Genomic DNA, 23,492 nt, shown 5'->3' with positions numbered 1-23,492 from the left:
AACTAAATAATCTTTAAGATATTAACCCATCCTGACCGATCAGCTGGACCTGTGATCAATCAATAGGTTCTGCATGCCTTCGTGACGTTCCTCCTACCAATATTACTAGTATTATATACTCAAGTAAGAGAGAGAAGGTAACGCTGGCTGGCTGTAGAGGTGCAGATGTATGTTACAGACCCCAGGCAGATCTAACCAGCTTCCAAAGTTAGCCAATAACGATGTGAAGACAGCTCCCCAGATGTGTGCTAGTGGTGTAAGAGAACATCACCCGGGACTCAGTTCAAATCACAGCCATCCGTACCTCCTGATGTATTCACTCCATATACCACTGTTTCCTCTTTTCCTGCATGTGGTAACGTACCTTGATGGCTTTGACTCCTGGCTGTTCCCTTTTTTGAAGGTTTTAAACTATTAGTTGATCCTTTGATTCAACACTCAACAAGGCTTAGGAAAGGGGAATAAAAGAGGCTTCTCTATTTTATAAACCCATCTGACATAGAATCTTGTTTCTCACCTTCCTTGTTATCTGTAGTACTCCACATCATACATGTCAGCAACAAATCATAGCAATAAATATTTTTTAAAAAACTTTCTTCAAGGGTAACCTGTTTCCCAGCTGTGAACAAAGGATGTCTGTCTTGCTCCAGACTCTCATTCTTCCATGCCTCTTCCAGACTGCAACTTGTATGGCTCTTCAGTGTTATGCGTCAGAGGAAGCTGCATCCAAGGGTTAAAGCATCCTTCCACCTAGCATTCTTCATATTTTTCCTCTTTTATCAAAAGGCTCAAGAAGGTAATTCATGTTGTAGTAGAGGTCCAAATCCATGAGACAATCTAGGATTGTAAGTGTTTTAGTAAATATACGTGGGTGGGGAAGAAAATAAATCAGTGCTTTGAAACAATTTCTCTGATTTGCTGTTGTTCACAACAAAGCAATCATGTACGTTTTTGACGCATACAACCAGTGGTTTCAGCTCCCCAGGGCTTCTTTAGATTCTTAAGTCATGTTTCCAGTATATCATATTACCACTGGCCCTGGCAGCAAGATAATATATCAGTACTATAGGTTTCCTTAATAGGATGTTTTGTTCATAAGCTTTTCTACTGATAATAGCTAGAACCTAAAATCGGTGTGCAAAATTTGACCCTTAAAGTGGGCACTGAAGTGATTAAAAATTACATACATTTGCTAAAAATGACTCTTTTTACCCACCTTAAATATTTCCCCTATAAACAACAGAGAGAGAAAAGGGAACTGCTAAATATTTTGTGAGTACTAATCCTTGCTGGCTGTGCAGGAAATTGAGATACTGTTATAGAGATCCCAGATGGTAAATGGATGGTTGCTCAGAGGCATATAATACTGTACAACAGAAAACAAATGTAGGAAAACCCAGGAATAGTGAACAGAACCAAGGACTTGTTCCTCCCAGAGCAGTCCTCTTTGTGTCAGGTTCCATTTTGCTTTTTCTCTGGGAACAAACATATGGCTAGATGTCAAAGTAACAAGCCCGTAAGATGGTGTTAACTTATGCTTCAGTGGATTAACAGTAAGTTATGCTTCTGAGTAAATTGGAATCACTGTATCATAAACGCTTAATGTAGAACTTGCTTTAACTGACTTTAGATGGGTATTGTTAAATCTGTAACCCTAACTGCTGAAAAGAAACAGGTTGAAGATTCCATATCTTACAAATAATAACCCAAATATTTTGTGTCTATTTGGAGGTGAAGAACAGTTTAAACTTCGCTAATTATCCTGACCAGATCTCCACCTGCCTAGTATGACTAGCTCAGATGTGAATATCCGTACTTAATCAGATAAATTCCACACCCTAATGTTTGTTTTCACCTTGACATGTGTGTGATTTAGGTAATGAAGAGTTAGTTCTTAATCCTCTCTCCTATTCAGAGCTTTAAGAAACTTGCTAAACATAAGCAAGATCTCCTTGGCCTTAGAGGTATGTGCAGTTTGAATGTTCACTAACAGAAATAAGGGGGAGTTTTTCATGTTTATTTGAACAGGATGAAAAATAGGTGACTCAACTCTGGGCCTTTCAGCACTCTAGGCATCCCTTAGGTCTTATATTTGTTTACTAGGAATCTTGGTGCTGCTGATACAATGTGATGACTAAAAGAATAATTTCCTCAGAGTCCTTTCACCTGGCAGCTTTTCATCTTCTTTAATACCAGGCCTAGACAGAGCATCTTATAGCCTGATGTATTGGTTCAGGGAGTTTTTTCTTGAAGAAAAATTAAAATTTAATTTCAAAATGTTATAATGCAGAGCAATTGTGTTATTTCTGATGGTCTTAAAGGTGTCCATACAAGGCAGAATACCTTGATGATATTCAATGCTGATTGCAGCACTTTTTTTGAATTGTGAATATGCAATCAGCTTTTTTTTTTTGATAGAGGGGAAAACAGTTTATATTTGACTCCACGTGCGCATATTCTGGCCCATATCCATTTACAAGCACTCAAAGAATGAGAATTCCACAAAAACATGTTCTAATTTCTTTTGTCATCTCTGAGTCAATTTCCCAGCTAAAAATCTGCTGTTGTAGCAGGTTAGAAATTCTAGGCAAGGATACTTTCAGATGAGCTACTTTAATATGAGAAACTGTCTTCCATCCTGTCTTCTACGTTCTTTGATTTTTTTTTTTAATTTTACTTTTACATTATTTTAATTAGGTTATGAACTTCTGTGCTAACAGCCTTCTTGAGTTGCTTACAAATTAGATGAAGTTCTGCAAACTTGGCACCTGTGACCTGTAGCTGGCTTGTGCACAGGCCCCTGTGTTAATGACAGTGGTCTGTCTCCTCTTGGAAGGTGAGAGTGCCAGACAACAATAAAACAAACACATTATTTAATATTTTAACACATTAAGAGAATCAAGTATCTGTATTGGAGCAAGGGAGAGAGCCTTAACTAGTACTCTAAGTAATTTGTGAATACCACTTTCCACTTGCTTGTGTTTCTCAGGATGCCCTTACGCTGGACTTGAGGAGAACACCTGAAATATATGTGGTGTCCTGATCTATTTTGAAGACTACTTCAGTATCTAAAAGGGGGTAGACTTAGTCTGGATATTAGGTGGAAATTCTTCACTCGGAGGGTGGTGAGGCACTGGCACAGGTTGCCCAGAGAAGCTGTGGATGCCCCATCCCTGGAGGTGTTCAAGGCCAGGCTGGATGGGGCTTTGGGCAACCTGGTCTGGTGGGAGGTGTCCCTGCCCATGGCAGGGGGATGGAACCAGATGGTCTTTGACATCTCTTCCAACCCAAGCCATTCTGTGGCTACACAGAATGTAATCTACACAGGATGACCAACCCCTTAGCCCATATCAAGTCAGCTTTGGTTTTCTGAGCCCACATATGTTAAAGGCATAGGGAAAATAATCTACTTTCTTCTTTCGTCTAAGGGCAGCTTGATTTATCCTTCTCAACTGAAACACTTTCCCTGTCAACAACTGCCAAACTCCCACAAGTGTTTTGCATTCTCTAAATGTTGAAAGACCTCTAACAATGTATCTTCAGGTTAACCCTATCAGTTTTCCATTTTCGTGCCTCTGATAGAATCATTTATACACACACACACTCAGGTACACACATATGCATATATAATATCACCGAACAGTCTTGTCAATTGGTTTTGTATGCAGATCTAGCCTCCTCTGCTGGATATGTACATTCAAACTCAGTTCATTGTGTTTTCCACTAATAGAGTGGTATTATTTGAGCCTTCTGAAGCATGTATACAAATGCTTGCATATAAATATGATCATGATTAGTTTGTATCCCAAAGACAAACAATATCTTTGTAGTGTTCTCTCTTATGCTTAATTTAGAAGTATAAATCAAAATACAGTGTGTAATGTAAAGGATTCCATATCTGAGGTTGAAATAATTAGTGTTTTCATAAGCTAATAAAAATCCAGAAGTACCATAAAAATCTTCAAATTGAAGACTGAGGAGACAAAAGCTAATCAAGGTAACTAACCATTAAAAATAACTAAAAAAACTTGTACTTCAGGATGCCATGTCTATACGTGAAACATCCCTCAGTTTACAGATTTTTTAAGTGTTAGTCTTGCAGTTTCAGACTTTCAGAATCCAAAAGATGAGAGATTTGTCTTTTTTTCTTCTTTCTTTGGAGAAATTTATTGGTTCTAAGTAAAAATGATATAGCCTCTATTAGATGCTTGGTTACATCTATGTGACTTTACTATATTCCTAATATATTTTCAGTAACTCTCCTACAAACTCCACTAGCCGCTAGAATTTAAGTGTAACAACCCAGAATTTCACAAGCATCTGTTGTTTGAAAGGAACAGCGCAATCCTATTACTTTGATCTGGAATTTGAGTTTAGTCATACTGTAGGTGGGTAGGTAGGGCCACTGACATTTAAAACCAAACAAAACTAACTGAACAAAAAAGCTTGGATTTCCCACTAACTTCCACCCTGCTGTTCCTCCCCTCTAAACATGTATATTAGGCAATACCTCTTCGTTCCAAGAGGCAAGTACACTGTACTGCCCCTCAAAAATCTGAAATCTAGCTAATTCCTATCTAGGTATAAATCAGTGCTCTCCTGGATTGCCTGAGGCAAGCAGATACACAACTTTCATTCTGAACCAGGAATTACAATTTAAAGCATGTGACACGATAGAGTAGGTATCGGCTATAATTCTGCCTTATTTAACATCAGCGATATAATTCTGAAGGTCTGCAAGGACTGGATCATTCTGTCCAGAACCTCTGAAGCACTTGCAACAACTTGCAAGATAGTGTTTCTATCCTAGGAGAGTAAGGTATTAAAGTAAATGCTTTATTTTAAGAACAAAATTTAAAAAGTTAAAATCATTGAAAATTGTGGATTGAATTTGCAATAAAGTTGCAAATACATGCACAGGGCCATGCAATTAACAATTACGGCAGTAAACTTTCTCCAGTTATGCCATGAACATGGCTTGGCCCCAGTACACTCTTTCATCCCTTTATCCCAGCTCAGTGTGTGGACATTGTGGCAGCCTAAGGTTTGTGTAGTGGCATGGGGGCCTTTTGTTCCTAACTTGATGGTCAGTTGACAGATTAAAGCTAGAGTTCATCGCTGTGCCTACCATTAAACCTAAGTATAACCATAATTTCTATATTTGCTCTACCTTTTTAGCCCTTCAGCTTATCCTATGTGGAATATCAAAGTAGTCTATACTTAGCTCTTTGATTAATGAATTAGCAGTTGTGTTAGGTAGAGAGGGTGGCTTTGGTGTGTTTCTTTTTCTTTTTTTTTAATTTGGTGGTCTTAATATTTTTTACTATTATTTTTGGCGAGCCCAATCCTCTGCATTTCCAGCAAGAAAAGGATAAGATTCTTGCCGTTCTACTGGAAATGCACAATCATGTGATGAACTTCACTTGACTCAGTAAGTGTGTGTTATAAACCAGTGTTCTCAGAAGTTCATACTTAAGAGAGGGGTGGGTAGCCTGTGTGCCAAGTTCAAATTTCAGTTACTGTGGCTTTTTTAACTAGTATTTAATTACCAGAATAATTAGCATGACAAAAGAATGAATAGTGATTTCTAATATTATTATTGATTTGCATTTCAGAATCAAAAATGTTTTGGATAAAGTTGTTTTTTTGTTGTTCTGAAACTTAGAGTTCTACTGAAACATAAACTCCTCTTGCCTGATGACAGCACCCGATTGGTATCTGCTTAACTGGAGGGGTTTGGGTGCATCTGCAGAAACCCTATGATGTGGTAACAATGTATTGTAAATGCCCAAAAGACTAACAAAGTTTAAGGACTACATAGGTAGTGCCTTTTAATTAGGAGCTTCTCAAAAAGTCCTAAAATTTCCTTTTTCTTCTTTAAAGGACTTCGGGGGGCGGGGGGGGGGGGGGGGGAGGCAGCATCAAAGTGCTGTTTTCTACAAGCTCAGCCTAGGATCCCACTAATGCAGTTCCTTCTATAAGCTTCAGTGAATGTCATAAAGGCAGCCAAATATGAGAGATTGTGGTGGTCCCTAGAGCAGTTTTTTACATTCATAATAAACTATTTCATTTTGGAACTTTGTTACTTTTTAAAATTAATTGCTTTACAGTCATTTGCTAGTGGAATAGGAAGAACTGAAATGAAAAATAAATTTAAAAATAAATTGCAGGTGTTCTGGAGGAACAAAAGGAGGAGCAAAAAGTCTGCAAGAGGCACTAAAGACTTACACCTCCTAAAGTAGGAGCATTATTTTAATGTAGTTTATAAACATATTTCCATTAATACTATAAATTCAATTATACTATTGAAATTAAGTGCTTATGCTGAGTGCTAAGGGAAAAAAAAGGACCAGTGTCAATATCTGATGTGTTAATCTGCTGGTCTGGTTACTAAGTTTTGTATTCAGCATTGAACTTAGTAGTACTCAAGGAAGGGGAAAGTACTCCTTCAACTTAGATGAGAATTGTGGATAACTATAGAAGAGTCTTTAAAAGTTTCAGCTTACACCACAGTTTCAGAAAAGAGAGAAACTGTTAGGTGAAAAAAGTAGAGCATCAAGTAATTCACAATGGGAATTGTATATTTCATGTAAGTTGTCCAGTTCATAATAAAATTAATCAACTACTGCATTGGTATTCTAGAAAACCACAAATTCATTTTCTTTTCTAGTGATCATCTCATGAATAGATATATTCCAAACTATAGAATAGAGCATAAAGTCAGACATTTCAGGATTTTTTGTTCCCCTCCTTTTTTTAATTTATTTATTTTTAACTTCACTAAAGAGTTATATTTTACAACTTTGTCGTATTACTAAATTCTTAGATATTATTTTGTGGAATATTTGCTGGAAAAGATGACTAGAGCATGAATTCAAGGTGTGTCTAGCTTTGTATTTTGGAGGGAGTATATATTACAGAATTGAAGAATAAAAGAGAAACTCCAAATAATTTACCTTATAACATTAAGTGGATTCAGAATAGTTATCTTGAACTCTAAAACTTCAAAAGAACTTAAAAAGGGAAAGATATCTCTTTCAGTATAGAAGAGTCTCAGCACAAGTAATTTTTGTTTCTTTAGCACTGCTGTATCTGACAATCACTGCTACCATCATAACTTGCTTTCCGCACACACACAAAAACTTAAGTCTCCTAAATAACAAGCCATATAAAGCTAATTTCTATTGGACAGTGCCAGGGGAAGGGGAAAAAAAAAAAACACAACCACCCTAAATCAAAACAAATAAAAATGAACAAAAACCCATACCCTGCAAACTGTTTGTGCTTTCAGATGTCTTAGGCAGATAGAGACTATTCTACCATTCTGTCTGCCTTAGAACAAATGCTGACTGTTTAAAATAATAATCCTCCTTTAGAAGGAGGTGTAAGTCATTAGTGCCTCTTGCAGACTTTTTGCTCCTCCTGTGGAGGCAGAGTGCCTGCAATGTCTTGAAGATCCTACCTCCAGTTGTACAAGTAGAAGTGTGGTAATAGCTTTTGCTGCTCCTCTGTAAGCTTTGTTTCTTTTCAGAAAAAGAATTGATTGCTGCTGGCTTTACCTCCTCTTTTGGATGTAGCTCAGTGGCACAACCTTTGAGGTTCAGCCTGGGTTTTCAATTCTGCCTGCAGTAAATTGATTATTCCAGGATTATGTTTAGACAGTTACCCTGAGGATGCTGGACTTCACTTTTGCATATGTGTGACTGGTCCTACACATTCTCCAAGCAGGATTACTTTGCTAAAATGGTATCTAATGCCTTCCACTCAGGTGGAAAAAGGTTGCCTGTTCTGTATGTAATAGAAACGATAAAATCCCACCCATACACAGTTGTAACCAGCCTGTAAGAAAATAATTAATGCTTCATGTATAGACTAGCTCAGACACTAGTCTCATAGGTCAAGGTTTTCAAATATATAGCGTATGACAGTTTTATTGTCCTGAGTATGTAGTAAATTGCATGTAGTTTGGTCACTCTCAAATCCTTTTTGCATAAGTTTATCATTCCAGAATTTTGTGGCTTTCACAGACTGGATCACGTGAGGGAAGAGGGCATTGGCATTAAGCTGTAGCTTGAAGAACAACTTCTAGCACGGGTCTTCTTACTGTTTTTTCCTTCTGATTTATATAGTTGTTTTTGTTTTTTTCTTGAGTTGTTGAAGTATCTGATCAGATCCCCAACTTGGTGTTCAGTGCAGCTTCATAAGCAGGTGTCCTGATATGAATGAAGGGACAGTGTTGCTACAGAGAATCATAGAAACAGAGCGGCTTGAGTTGGAAGGGACTTTAAATCCCATCCAGTTCCAATCCCCCTGCCATGGGCAGGGACACCTCCCACCAGACCAGGTTGCCCAAAGCCCCATCCAGCCTGGCCTTGACACCTCCAGGGATGGGGCATCCACAACCTCTCTGGGCAACCTGTGCCAGTGCCTCACCACCCACTTAGTGAAGAATTTCCTCCTAACATCTAATCTAAATTTCCCATCTTTTAGTTTAAAACCGTTCCTTCTTGTCCTATCACCATCTGCCCATTTAAGAAGCTTTCCAGCCTTTTTATAAGCCCCCTTTAAGTACTGAAAGCCTGCAATAAGGTCTCATCAGAGTCTTCTCTTCTTCAGGCTGAACATCCCTAGCTCTCTCAGCCTTTCTTCACAGGAGAGGTGCTCCAACCCTCTAGTCATCCTCATGGCCCTCTTCTGGACCCACTGTAACAACTCCACATCCTTGTTGTGCTGGGGGCCCCACACGTGGATGCAGCACTCCAAGCGGGGCCTCTCAAGGGCAGAGCAGAAGGGCACAATCACCTCCCTCCCCTGCTGGCCACCCCGCTGTTGATGCAGCCCAGGATGCAGTTGGCCGTCAGGGCTGCAAGCGCAGACTGCTGCCTCGTGTCGAGCTTTTCATCCTCCAGAACCCCGAAGTCCTTCTCTGCAGGGCTGCTCCCAGTGAGTTCTTCTCCCAGTCTGTCCTTGTGTCTGGGATTGCCCTGACCCAGATGCAGCACCTTGCACTTGGACTTGTTAAACCTCAATAGGTTCACATGGGCCCACTTCCCAAGCTTGTCCAGGTCCCTTTGGATGGTATCCCCTCCTTATGTTGTATCAACTGCACCATTCAGCTTGGTGTCATCTGAGAACTTGCTGAGGGTGCCCTCCATCCCACTGTCTGTGTCACTGATCAAGGTACTGAAACAGGACCGGTCCCAAGAGAGGCCCCTGAGGAACACCACTTGTCACCAGCCTCTACCTGGACATAGAGCTTTTGACTACAACTCGATGGCTGTAGCCATCAGGCCAATTCCTTATCCACTGAACGGCCCACCCTTCAAATCCATCTCTTTCCAGTCTGGAGATCAGGATGTCATGTGGGACCATGCCAAAGCCCTTACAGAAGTCTACATAGGTGACGTTGGTTGTTCTTCCCTTGTCAATTGATGCAGTCACTCCATCATAGCAGGGCACCAGGCTGTCTCACATCACCTCCTTGTCCTGTGTGTGCCTTGACACTGCTTCCAGGAGGATCTTTTCTGGGATCTCCCCAGGCACAAATGTGAGGCTTGCTGGTCTGCAGTTCCTGGTTCTTCCTTTTTACCCTTTTCAAACACAGGAGTGATGTTTCCATTTTTCCAGTCACCGGGGACCTTGCCCGACCACCAGGACTTCTCAAATATGATGGAGAGAGGCCTGGCAACTACATCGGGCAGCTCCCTCAGGACCCTGGGATGGATGCCATCAGGACCCAAGGACTTGCTCAGTTTCATCAAACCTGCTCTTTGCTTACAGTAGGAGGGACTTTGCTCCTCCAGCCCCTGCCTAGAGGTAACTGTTGTTAACAGTTTTCCCTTCTCGTTTGTCAGAGCGGGTACGCTCTCCTTGGCCTTTCTTTTCAGACCTGTGTACCTCTAGAATCCTTTCTCATTACTCTTTGCAGTCCTTGCCAAGTTCAGTGTCACATATTCTTTGGCTTTCCTGATCCAATCCCTATGCATCTGGACAGCATCCCTGTGTTCTTCCCAGGCCACATGTCCCTGCTTCTGCTGCCTGTGCACTTCCTTCTTACATCTGTTTGACCGGCTTCCTGCCTTCCGTGCTTGATTTCTTACACGTGGAGGTGGGGAGTTCTTACGCTGTAAGAAAAGCCTCCTTAAAGATTTGCCAGCTCTGATCAGTTCCTCTGTCCCTAAGGACTGTTTCCCAGGGAACCTCATCCGCTAGGTCTTTAAATAGCTGGAAGTTCGCTCTTTGGAAGTTCAGGGTCCTGACTTCGCTCTCTGCCAGGCTGATATTTCTTGAGATCAGGAACTCCGCCAGGGCACGGTTGCTGCTGCCCAGACTGCCTCCAGTCTTAGCCTTTGTAATGAGTTCATCTGCACTGGTGAGCACCAGGTCCAGTAACGCTTCTCCTCTGGTTGGTTTGTCTAATACCTGCACCAGGAAGTTATCTTCAACTCATTCCAGGAGTCTCCAGGATTGCTCACAGCCTGCTGCGTAGCTTTTCCAGCAGACATCCGCGTGGTTGAAATCCCCCATCAGGATGAGAGCATGAGTGCAGTGCTTCTTGCAGCTGAAGCAAGGACGTGTCAACAGGTTCCCCTTGATCGGGTGGCCAGTAGTACATTGATCAGGTGGCCAGTAGTACACCCCAACCACAAGGCGTCCTTTATTGGTCTGGTCCTTGGTGTTTACCTTTTGGCTCTCAACCTGTTTGTAGCTTTTTCTCAGAGGCAGCTCTTCACAATATATTAATTCTTCAACGTAGAGGACAGCGTCACCACCCCTCCTTTCCTGCCTGTCTCTTATGAAAAGTTTGTAGCCCTCGACTGCAATATTCCAGTTGTGTGATTAGTCCCACCATGTTTCTGTGATAGCAATTAGCTCATAGTTTTCTAATTGCACTGTGTCTTTCAACTCCTCTTGCTTGTTTCCCAAGCTGCATGCTTGTGTAGAGGCACTTCAGCTGGGCTCTCAGCCACATCACCTTTTTAGAGGAGCCCTCCGTATTTCCTTTAGGACAATTCTCAAGTATTTCCCTGCTGCTTCCTAAAGTGTTGGTGTTCCCTGCTTCTTCCCTGTCACTCAGAACTACATCTCCTTTCCTCCACTGAATCCAGTTTAAAGCTCTGCTAATAAGCCCAGCCAACTTTGCCCAGAATGCTCCTGCCACACCTGGCCAGCTGCGTCCCATCTGGTGTCAGCGTCCCAGCTCACAGATCCCAGATCCCTGAGGTGGCAGCAGCCACGTGCCAATCATTCACCTGATCTGAGAAAGGAGAAAGAACAAATCAGCAGAGCAGAGAGCAGGACTGTAGTATCTTAAGCCAATGTTGTTAATGAAGGCAGCACACTATAAAACCACAGTCTTGTGCTCAGAGCCTGTGAAATGACGGAACTATTGTTCATTTCAGCCTGTCGTGTTTTGTTAACTTTATTTTACATTAGGTAATGCTGTCTTGTGACTTCCTTCATGTAGTTGTAAAATGTGAAACCCATTGATCAGATGGTAATCCTTTATCCAATTTTAAGTATGGGCACTTGCAACAAAGCGTTGAAACTTCAGATTTTGTTGTCAACTTCTGTGTTTCTGTTCTGAATGTTAAGGACAGGTAGTTTTGTTAGGCTGCTTTACTAGACATTTCGCATAAGGTACTGTTCATGAGACTAGCTGTCATGGGCTTTATGGTGGAAAAAATGCTCATGTTTAATGCTTCTGAGCTTCCTATTTTATCAGTGATTTTTTTTTTGAGATATAAAATTATGCAGCTTTAGAATCTAAAGGATTGCTTCTACCCTCTATATGTTGAGTGGGAACAGAAATAGAAGATTAGGTGTTGTATTATCCATTCTGTGCTCTATTTTGTATTCCAAAGTGTAAATTAAAGGTGCTTACAAAAAAAAAAGTAATAAAAGAATTGGTCATGCAGTACATGTACCTTCCCATTCGCTACAGAAACAAAAAAAAAAGTGTGTGTGTGTGTATGACAAAGCACTTTCTCCTGATAGAGACAAGAAGTGAGGAACAGTGATTCACTTGGTCGCTACTTCAAGTTATGATTCAATAAGAACTTCAGACAAGCTTTGTATCTGTTGCATCTCAACTGTGAATGCCTAAAATAACTGAGTGAATATACCACATCATTCTTTGAGATACCAAAGCTATGAGACATTAAATTGTCTTTCAGAATCTGCCAGAAGTTATCGCAGGTGTTTTGTACCAGCTTTGTAGTGTGGTATCTGAATGCTTTACATGTTTGACAGGTCCATTATTTCTTTTATAACAGGTAGCTGACATCATCAGATAAGGTGAAATTTACTATGAATGACACCAGTTCATTTGTGACTGAAATCTTTATGTTGTTAAGGTAATTTCTACAATGTGCCTACTTACTACTGTAGCGTGAAACTTCATAAAATGAAGAACATCTAGTGTCATATTTGCCTACACTTACTTCATTTTAATCCAAACTCCAGTTAGTTGACCACGATGACTTAAAAGAATTTAGCTATTTGTAATGATATGAAACATAAGCACAAAAAGATAGCTGAGAATCAAATTTGAACAGAAGAATCACTAGCAAACGTAAACCAGGAATATGCTTACAGAATCCATCATCTCTTACCATAGAACAAAAGAACCACCTATACTTTTCCAAAGAGTAAATTATGGAAAGAAAACAAAGGATGGGAATTTCCTAAACTGCTATTTCATAATACGTGATTATTGAAAACAGGGGTGGGCAGTAATACTTTTTTTTATCAGTTCAGAGTAGTCAACCATAACAAAGCTAAAAGACCAAAAACACCTTATCAAATTTGCTATATAATTAGTTGATGAGTGAGCTCTACAATAGTAGAAACTGGGTATAAAGTAGGCTGAGTGAAAAAAAATAAACAAAATTGCAAATATTTATGGATAAAGAAGTGAGTATGTAACCTAGTGTACACAGCCTATTCCTCAGTTTATGAAAACATGGTAGCATCTTCTGTAAAAACTCTTTTTAAATAGTTGATAAGCGAGAAAAATGTTTTACCCTTAACATATTCTACTTTCAAAATCTGCTACAGTTTTAAGTAGGCACAAGAAAAGTAGGGCCAGAGAAGATGCATATATGTAAAGAGTCAAATGTACTGGGATTTCTAATCCTAGCTTGACTCTGGATTCATTTTTTTTGGGGGGGAAGGCAAGGAAGTAATCTTCCAGTGAGGCTGGAGTGTGGAATGACATCAGATGTTCACTGCTACTACTGGCTATTGCTGTGAAGATCTATTTTTTCAAATAAATATGCGTTCCATAAAACTAAAACAGAGAACTCATAAGTAATATCAGCCATTATGTTTTACAAATCAGCCTCTGTACTATACTTGTTTTCAACTTTTAGCTCTTTTATATTACACTTGCCTTTTTATAATATACCTCCTTATTTAAAAAAAAAAAAGGGGTTGAACTGTCTCCTAGCATTTTATATCCTTAAAATATAGAGCTAATTGATTCCAGAAAGCACCAAAACGTGTGGTATAAGCTACATGCCCTTTGTGCGTAGCTATTTTGTGCCTAGAACCAATGACTGATGTTGGAACAGGAGACAATATTAGGCACCTGTTCAGAAGACAACTCATGTTTAAATAAACTACTGAAAGTCTTTTTTTTTTTTGACTCTTGAGAAATTTTAAACCACAAAACTAAATACTGAAATTTGTAAAAAACCTGTTAAATGCTGCGTAGAACTTGGAAACAAAAATAGCAAGTTAAATAATTAGGCTTCATAAACCTGAGTTAGATACTCTAACAAGAGACCCCTGCCTGTAGCTACATAGATCAAATTGCTGGATCCCCTCCCTTAATACATAATCTTAATCCAGTAGTTTTGGCTGAATATTGAAATCAGTTTATATTTACCATCCAGACAGCTGATATATTAAAACTGTTGTACAAACTTCTTTCAGTTTAGTAGAGCTTGTTTTAACTATTTTTAGATCGCAAAAACATAGCGTTAGAGGCATTTCTTTGATACTCCAAAGAACTATTCTAATCAGTTTGTAAAAACAAAACAAACAAAAAACACCAGGAATTCAAATCTCTGTATTTTTTTACATTTCAGCTTCCTTCCAGTTCATTAAATGTCACTTTTTAGAACAGATACCGTACACTTTCTCAACTTTAAAGTAGAGATGGACTGGATTATGCTTGTCTATCATGTTGTTTGTTCATTTAATAAACCAGACAAACAACATAGCATATAATGGTTCATCTTCTGTATGTTAAAATTTAGTATAAATGTATTTATTTATTATTTTTAGGATTAAAGAAGAAAATAGCACTTCTCTCCAGAACTAAATTTACGCTTACTGATCTTTTACTGAGAGCTGTCAAAGCCTTTCGGTCATTATGCAAAACAGGATACCAATTTTAAACTGGCAACTGTCATAGCAAAGTACTGATGTCTACAAATGTAATGTAAGCATTTTGGTAAACGCTACAAAAATGGCAAAACTTAAAATATACCTACATGTCCTAACTGAAAGGAAGGTAAAATAGAAATAACTATCAGTCTGTTTAAACTCCTGCCTCAGAAAAAGTTCTATACTTTTCCTATTATCACCTTGACAGAAGTTGGTGCTGATGTCAAATTGATTTGGAATATCCTTGCTTTCAAATCGCACTTCTCATCTCACTAGCAAATTAATTTAGGTATTTTTTGAAGACTAATCAAATTCTGCTACAAAATCTGTTTTATTGGTAAAATAATAAAAGCTGATGAATCCAAGAGCTTCAGGCCAAAAACTTGTCTTAATGCATGCTGTCCTATTTGTATCTAAATGTTATTGTCCATTCTGCATGTTCTGCGCTTTTCTGAAGCCTGTAGTGGGGTTAGAAATGCAAAGGTCAATTAAGGATAAGTTTAAACTTGAGCATTCTTTCTTTATAGTTCAGAATGTTTTCTATACTTTGCTTTTCATTGGAGAGTCATATTTAATTGCCTTATTTTTTGCTTGGCTGCCAGGTATTTCATTTTCAGTTAGTGTTTTAGGTCAAAGGAAATCTATGATAGTGTGTTGCTATTTATTTGTTGTCATTGCATTATGTCTGCTAGTTGGATAAAATGAATTATTCAGTATTTGTGGAAAACTGTAGATGTTTTATATGCAACTTATTTTAGGATTTCTTTAGGATTACTATTTCTAGCTAGGGAACGCTTAAGCTTTAAAATGAGAATAAAAAGCATTGTGCAGTTTTCACATCTGGTTCTGATGTACTTACTGAAATACAAATTAATACAGTGATAGTCCTTAGTTCATGCAAGTATATTTAAAAAAAAAAAAGGTATTTTTCTTCTTTAAAAAAAGTAACATTCTTCCTAGGAGCTTCCACTGCATTACCTGTTTGCAATACAGATTTAAAAGGTGATGAGAGTAAAAATAAATACTTTTTGTTCGTATTATAGGCATAATAGGTTTGAAAAATTACCAAGTGAATCAAGACTCCTAAAAAATAATTTTGTTACACTTATGCCCTGTTTCCTGAAGTTCTATTTTCTAGGAGTAATATGTGGTAGAAAAGGAACAGGTTTTGTACTGATTCTTATGTAACAGAACAAAACTGTACGACTTTGCTTGAAACGTGGAGGGATACTGAAATTCAAACAAAACACAATTTTCCGGTACTTTTAAAATTAAAAGCATGTGATTTATGATTTAGGTGTAGAACTGGAGTTACGTTGTGATATAACGCAAAACCCTAACGTGTTCAAGCACTTGTTGCGTTCCTTAAATAGCTGGCTGTAGGGATGGGCAGGGGGAAAGGCTTGTTTGACATTTGTAAGGCTGCTCTGGGACGACGTGGGGCAGAGTAGAGAGACATTACTGAGATAAGTGAGGCTCTAATTTCCCATCCTTTGCTTATAGCAGAATGTTGCATCAATTTAATCAAGTCATTGAGACATAAACTAGCTTACCTAATGAGACATGTTCCAATTAGTTCTAGCCTCTGCCTGTAACGAGCGTGCTTGAGCCGGTAACCGAGTGATAACTTAAACCCCAGCAAGGGTTAAACTGCTTCACGTGCCCGCACTTAGCAAGTGCAGGACGGAGTTTTCTGAAAAACTCGGAGAAACCGCGGAGCCGCTCGGCAGGCGGCCGCTGCTGACAGCTCCTCGCGGGTCTCCCTCAGCCGAGCGCGGGCTGGTGGCGCTGGGAGGCTCGGAGCGGGGCCGGGGGTGCCGGATGGACGGGGGGGGGGCTTCCTTCAGGAGCCGGGGGGCTCGGTCCGGGCTCGGGGCGCTGCCGCTGCCGCCTCAGGCGCGATCCCCGCGCTGTGACCGTTGGCGCCGCGCCCTGAGGGGAACGGGGGGAGCGGAGCGCTCGGCACCGGCTGCCCCGCGAGCCGCTGTGAGGGTCGGGGGCGGTTGAACCCCGGTCTCCTTTTCCTTTTCCCAGGTTTTACCTCAGGGAGGCTCCGCTGCGGTGTGTGGCGGGGGAATATTTTACCTCAGGGAGGTGCGTGTGTGTGCGGGGACGTTCGGTACCGGCCGAACCCCGTCACCTCGCGGGAGCGGCGGTTGCTTTCCCCGGCGGAGCGGCGCCGTGAGGAGAAGCCCCCCCCGCGCCGCCCCGTCCCCGCACCCGCCGCCTCCACCCGGCCCGGCTGGGCTCGGCTCGGCTGGGCTCGGAGCCCTCCCGCGCTGCCGTGCCCGCGCTCCTCCGTGCCCGCGCTGCGCGCGCTCCCCCCCGGGCGGCGCTGTGCCCGCGCCCCTGCGCGATGCAGTGTGGGAATGGCTGTGGCGCTGGGGTTGGCTGAAAGAGGCGGCCAGTCGAGGTTTAATGTCCGCCATGTTGGCCGTGGCGTATTGAGCGGAGCCGGAGCGGCGGAGGAGAGGAGCCAGCGCCCAGCCCAGCCGCGCCAGCCGGCGCCGCCGGGCCCCGTGTCGGAGCGCGCCCCGCCCCGCCGGGGGAGCCCCGGTCTCTCCATGAGAGCGCTCGGCGGGGTCCGGCTCTCAGCTCGGAGCGCTCTTGCTGTCGCCCCCCCCTCCCCAGCCGGAGCCGCCATCGCCGCCTAACATGAGCAAACTGTCGTTCCGGGCCCGGGCGCTGGACGCGTCCAAGCCGCTGCCCGTCTTCCGCTGCGAGGACCTGCCCGACTTGGCCGAATATGCCTCCATTAACCGGGCCGTGCCGCAGATGCCCACGGGCATGGAGAAGGAAGAGGAGTCGGTACGTGAGACCCCCCCCCCCCCGGCCGGGTCCCTCCATCCCCCCCGCACCCGGGGCCCCCACCTTCGCCTCTGCGCAAGCACAAAATGGCCGCCATCTTCTCCCCGCTCTCCCCGCCCGCCGGGAGGAGGGGGGGGGGGGGGAGGCTGAAAGCGGGGGGGGGAGGAAGGCTCCGAGCCCGGCCGCCCGTTACCGCCCCCCCCCTCCCGGTGCCTTCCCTACGCCCCCCACACACACACACACCGCTCCCCCCCGGGGCGGCCGGCGGCCCCTTCCGCCGGGCCCCGCTAGGCACAAAGGGGGTCACGTGATCCCGCGCCCGGCCGCCATTTTGTCTCCCGGCTGCTCGGGCCGGGCCTTGTGCGGCAGCGAGCGGCGGGGAGGCGGGCGGGCGGCGGGGCCGTGGCGGCGCTGCCCCGCTGGGGGGCGCCGCCGAGCCGGCCGCGGGGAAGCCGGGGAGGCCGGCGCGGGAGCGCGCACGGCTCGGGGACGCGCTGCCGAGACCGGGAGAGCGCGGGAGGGTTGGGGGTGAGCGGGGGCGAGCGTTGCGTTGCGGCCCCCCAGCACGCGTGGTGGTGTGGTGGTGGGCTTAGCGTGGGGCGGGCAGGGCGAGACCGGCGTCTGTGCGCTGCCGGGAGCAAGGAGGGGGTCGGGGTAGGTTTGTTTGGGAGTCCTGGGGGTGAAGTCGGGGTGTGGAAGCGCACATGTCAGTCCCGAAGTCGGTCCCGACATACTGACATGTTTCTCGGCCTAAGAAAGTCTGAACTGGGCGCCAGAAATCCACCGCTTCCTCTCAGTTGCGCTGTCTCAGTGAAGCATGAAACTTAGAGCCTTTGCAGCATCACGTCCCCGTAATAATTAAGTCTCCACAGTCTGAGATGTCTGTAACATTTAATAACTCCTACCGCTAAAGACCCTTGCTGAGTGTTTCTGGACTGTCATGCTGGTAGTTCCTTGTGTCTTCTAATTATTCCCTTAGTATACTCTGTTTTCTCTATTCATGCATTAAGTGCAGCAAACAGGCGAGAACGGTGGAACTGCAGTTATGTAAACAGGTTTTGAAATCGTGATGAGAACAAACGTGACAACTTCATACCCTTTCAGTTTTGCCTGCTGTCAGGCTGCCATTGTCCTTCGAAGGTGACAGGCTGTCAGGTTCCTGTTTGTATTTCTAGATGTAGTAGCAAGCTTTGAATTACTTCTCTAAAACTTAAAATACATAAATCTTCCTTAAACATCATCTTCCGTTTGTGGTACTGTTGGGCTAAGTGAACCAATTCTGTGAATTTTAATGAAAGCTCACGGAGGCTGAATGTATTCTGGACAGTTAGTGCCCTTTGCATGTTCTCTCCATTCAATAACTGCCCTTCTGCTGGTTTTTTTCCTGTTATTGTAAATGCCTGCATTCTAATGTAACTTATATAACATTTCAAAGTTTGTGCAAGTCGTAACTTTAAACATGTACTGAAATATATATTTTGAAGTATTTTTTGTGTGTTTTTTTGAAGTGGTAGTGTTCAAAACTTTATCGTGATATCCTTTTAGTAGTAGTGTTTAAGCAATAAGTAGTTCTGCTTAGATCCTCGGTTCGTTTGATGCAGTAGCTGTACTCTGAAGCAATACCTGTAGATTCTGACATTAGAGAGCACCCTTAGTTTCAGCTTGCACCAGAATTTCAAATTCTGTTACGTTTGTTAGTCAGCAAGTATCTGTGCACGCGTTTATTTACATAGAAATGTCAGATAACTTTCGCTTTCACTGTTTGCCTTGCAGGGATGGAAAATTATACGGGGTAACTCTATAGCTTCCATAAACCCACAGATATGTGTCCTAGCTGAGGAAGAGGTAGTCATGAGCAAGGGAAAATTGTTCAGCGTTAATTATAAGACTTCTTGTTTCTGTGGTTAATGGGATGCTTTTGTTTGTAGAATCAAGCTTTGAGGGTTAAACTCCAGAGTAGGTCCAAGTAAACGCTTTCCACAGCTAAAGTTTGCTCATGCCTTTGTTCTGAACACGTGTGCATGCACAGACACACCCGAGAGAAATTTGTTTGCCATTGGTAAACACAGGTGTCTTCTTGAATCCTTTAGGAGCTTCTTACATAAAGCAGTTGATTTTAACTTCTTCTCACTTCATGTTTCTGCAAACCTGGTAGGTTTCCTTCTTTCTCACATATCACCCCAAAAAAGCTTTCTCCTCAGCTTTGTACTGGTGCTGACAACATAGAGATGTGGTGGTTTGCTAAAGTTACAGCAAATGTTACAGGCTTAATACCCTACTAGGTTCTCTTCCCTAAAGTTCATGCCAGGAAGGATTTTTGGAAAGCTGGAAATTGTATTATGTAGCAGCAGAAGAGTTGGTTTTGATTTTTTTTTTTTTCTCTAATACTTAAAATAATAGATATTTTACATTATCAGTTTCTTTAAGGACAGATGGCAAAGTGTCCGTAAGAATCTGGGAGGAGGGGTGACTTCCATTGGTGTGAACAGCCATTTATAACGTATTTTATAAATAGAATTCTAGCATGGCCTTGAGTTTTGCATAAATCTAATTTTAAATGAACACACATTTGGAGTTAAGAGCTCTTCTCTTGACTAAATAACTTTCCCTAGGGAAAAATGCAATCAGAGATTTAATATTCAAGCATCAAGTCACAAGATATTTAAATGACTAATTAGTGTTTTGATGCACAAAAGGGAATATGTTTTGCTTCCCTTTCATCTTATCTTTCTCCCATCCTGTTCCTACAAAGAATAAATATGGAAAATAGTGCATCTTCATTATTGCAACTTGAAACTTCAGATGAGCAATGCTGTTTTGTAAGAGTCCTCTGAAGGCCAAAAAAACCTTGTCAATTCTAAAGTATGCAACAGATAAGAGGGATATAGTAATTGTTTAAAAACAAATGACAGCTAAGGACCTTAAAGCGATGTTAATTCTGTTAACAAGTAAAGTGTACCTTCCTGCTTAGTAAGTCATAAGTTCAGTTAGTGGTTTTGTTTGGAGGTAGAAGACTTAGAGACCTTTTTACTTACTCCTGGCACACAGGCAGTGGTACTTGGAGCTATCAACTGATAGTTCTGACAGTTGGGTTAGCTCCAGAGTTTGTAGGGTAAACACACAGTGGCTGTTGCTAAATCTAAGACTGAAAACAATCAGGAGATGCATGCATCTGTTAAATAATTACAACCAAAGCCTCCAAAATGTGAGGACGTTTCTTACGCAACACTAAACATCCTCTGCATTATCTCAGTCTTGTTTTTGAGCAAAATGCATCCTCAGTGCAGTGATTTTGGCAGCCAGAGAAGAGGTCACTGTTAATATGTAGTAATGCAGATTCAGGTAACAAGTTCATTTTAATTCATAACAAACGGCCTGAATAAGGAAGTAGATGGTGGTAGATTCATTTATCTTTTGGGAGGAACTTATCTTTAAAGATGGTAATTTGTGTGACATATTTTTTTGCCTTTTTTTTTTTTACTGGAAATTCAGATTTCAGACTGGAACATAAAGCAGGCAGATGGAAAAACAGAGCAAAGATAACGTTTCTCAAGTTACTTCAGATAAACTACTGAAAAAATCATAGTCTGAATCTTTTTAGCTTCTTCACTAACTTAAGTTTTGCAAAGGAAGCGTGTAGCTTTGCAAGCATCCTAAACTTCGTGGCTTTTCCAGCCATACCAAGGAAGACTTTACTTGCTTTCCCTGCTTTTTTTTTTTTTCTGAATGAAAGGAGATAGAACAAGCACCTTAGCCTTTAGGCTCTCTTACATCAAAAACACAAACTTAAGATGGGTGGGTTTTTTGGAGGCTTTGTAGCTACATTCAATTTTGTAGAAGGTTTTTAATGTATTTTCTTTCTAAAAAGATACTACCTCCCCACCCCCTCTTCCCCCCAAGAAAAAAGAAGAAAGCAATGTTTTTTTTGAAGCACCTCAAGTCAACACTTGTAAGTGTATTTAATGCATCAAGACGTGAACTTCTTAGGATCTTTAGTTGAAGTACTGCAACAACAAAGGCAGTGTGTGAGCAGAGATACTTTTAAATAAGTACTGTGTTACACATGATAGAAATGGATGACGTAAATAGGAAAACATGGCTACTTTAATGAAATTTCCACAGTTAATGACAGTCTCTATTCAGTGTGGGTATGGAAAATAACCTGCTTTTTTTTCTTAAGTTTGTTATCCTGATGTGAATGCTGATATTACTATGGTTTTACTAAGGATTTGAATGTTATGTTTCCATTTAGCCTTGTGTACGTTAAAGTTTGGACAAGTTACATGCAACTTTTCTGTGAGGTAAAATCTCTGAATCCCAGTGTCTCTGTCCTTGGTGTTGAGGCAGGGGAGAGTATATCATGCAAGCGGTGAGAAGTCCTGTTGCTTCATTATATTACTCTTAACTTCCTCTTCTAACTAAGTGTGAGGGCCAGTGGTTAATCTCTGCACTCTTCACTCAGCAGTAGCAGCTTCCTTGTCCTACTAGATTTCTTCCAGGCGTGATGCACCGTGTAAAGTTCTGTTCTTAGGGGTCAGGATTTACAGTTCCACGTTGGTTAGTTACTAATAGCTAGGTATCCAGAAAAACTAGGCACCCAGAGTCTGAAATTACAAGCTGCACAGCTGCTTTTTCATTTCTTACTGTGTTCTTTTTCAGGTGTGTTATAACGTAACTAACAGGTTGTACAGAAAGTGGAATAAAGTCTGCACATGCAGTTGTCAGCTGTAAAAACTATTATACTGTTATCTGGTGTTTATCTGTCAAAATAGTTTAATGTGTGCTTTTGATCTCGTCAAATCCATAGCTGTAGTTCTCTTTCCTGCCCCAGCTTGAGAGATGTTCAAGAGAAGCTTATTTGATAAAATGCCATTGTTAAACATTCTTAATCATTTTTTTCCTGATATCAGCATGACCATGCAGTGTTTCTGAAATGTTATATACAACCTGATGATGATGATACAGTGTTCATACAGATGCTTTGAAATGCTTAAAATGAGTTCCCTAATAGGGCATCTCTAACTTAGCAAAGCAGTGAGTTAATTCACATTTATCCACCTCGACCAGGCTCAAGAATCATATCCTCTACGCAAAACTTCCTTGAGCACAGCTGCCATAGCTCTTCTCCAGGGAGTGCACACAGAGAAAATAGGCCTTTTTTCTCCCAAGTCCATGCTGGAGGCATTGGGAAGATAGCATATCCAGACTATATTGTTACTGAAACAGCTGTTTTCCACCTTTTCAAGGGAAAAAGCTGGTATGGAATATAGCAGATGAGGCCTACGTCACCATCTCGGCTGTGGTGAATTTAAAAATGAGTGAATTAAGTGTGTAGCTGAGATGTAGTGAGTCAGTGAAGGAAATGTCTTGAGTTACATACCTGAGTTTCATTGAAAAGATCCTATTAGCTTTTCCGGTCAGGACGTTCTTACTGCTTAAGAAATCGCATTCTGTCAGTGCTTCAATAAAAGTATGTTTTCTTCTAATTAAACACCTGTGTATATGGTGTTTAAGTACTCTTAAAGTAATCATTACTTTGCTGATGTGTGGTTTGCTGATATTAAGTGCTTTGGGATCTGGTAGGGGCAGTGAGAATTACATGAATGTAAGATCATAACGGGTCCTGTGACTGAATCATTAGTCTCAAGTTTGTTTTTTTTTCCTCTTTGATGTAGCAAAACTTAACCACATTCAGTTAGGAACAGGAAGCACAGAGAGCAGCTATGGGATTTGATAGTATCCTGGAGGCTAACCGTCCTGATTGAAAGTTCAGGACTCACGATAGCACGTTATGCCACACAGAAGTCAGGCGCTAACTTGAAGTTGTGAGCAGAGGATTGTCACAAAGGAAGTTGATGATGTGATGTTTGCTCTGTATACGTTATCAGGTAAACATATAATAATGGTGAAGGTTTATGTCCTGTGCTTTAGAGCAATGTAGAAAGTAATTAAGGTTACAGAAAATAGCAAGAAGAATGTTACTTGATCATCGGTGTTTTGTGCGGGTCAGAAGCTTCTGTAGGGCATCCAAACTCTGTTTTGAAATAGGATGTCATTCACACCATGCAGGATATGAATTAAATAGCAAACTCACTTTAGAAGAATTTCAAACCAGGGCACTTGTGTTCCACGTGAAAGCCATCCTTTTTCTATTTTGTTTAATTTCCATGCAAGTTATGTATGTACATAAAAGCAATTTAATTTCTCCTAGAATTCTTCCAGAAGAGCAAAGTGTAAACCGGTTTTGAGTAATGAGTTTGACATATGCACGCTCAAGTTATTTCTGACCT

The 23,492-nt window shown here is 41.6% G+C and overlaps 1 protein-coding gene across 10 annotated transcripts in view; it reads left to right on the top strand.

Moving 5' to 3' along the window:
• The window catches only part of EPC1 (enhancer of polycomb homolog 1), a 68,202-nt gene that overhangs the window by 4,454 nt on the left and 40,256 nt on the right, over positions 1-23,492 (top strand). For 7 of the 10 annotated variants that reach the window (XR_014581009.1, XR_014581010.1, XM_083827615.1 and 4 more), the window contains exon 1: positions 16,480-17,202. The exons of the other annotated variants lie outside the window; for them this stretch is intronic. Coding sequence is in view for 5 of the 7 variants with exons in the window: in XM_083827615.1 (XP_083683741.1) it covers positions 17,050-17,202 (153 nt within the window). In the remaining 2 variants the exon portion in view is untranslated. Of the gene's footprint in view, positions 1-16,479; positions 17,203-23,492 lie in introns of those variants that run through there. 10 annotated transcript variants of the gene reach the window in all.

Source organism: Anser anser (assembly GCF_964211835.1).
Source record: "Anser anser genome assembly, chromosome: 2".
NCBI lineage: Eukaryota > Metazoa > Chordata > Aves > Anseriformes > Anatidae > Anser > Anser anser.
Note: the sequence above shows the minus strand (reverse complement) of the source record. Positions and strands in the feature narration are given on the sequence as shown.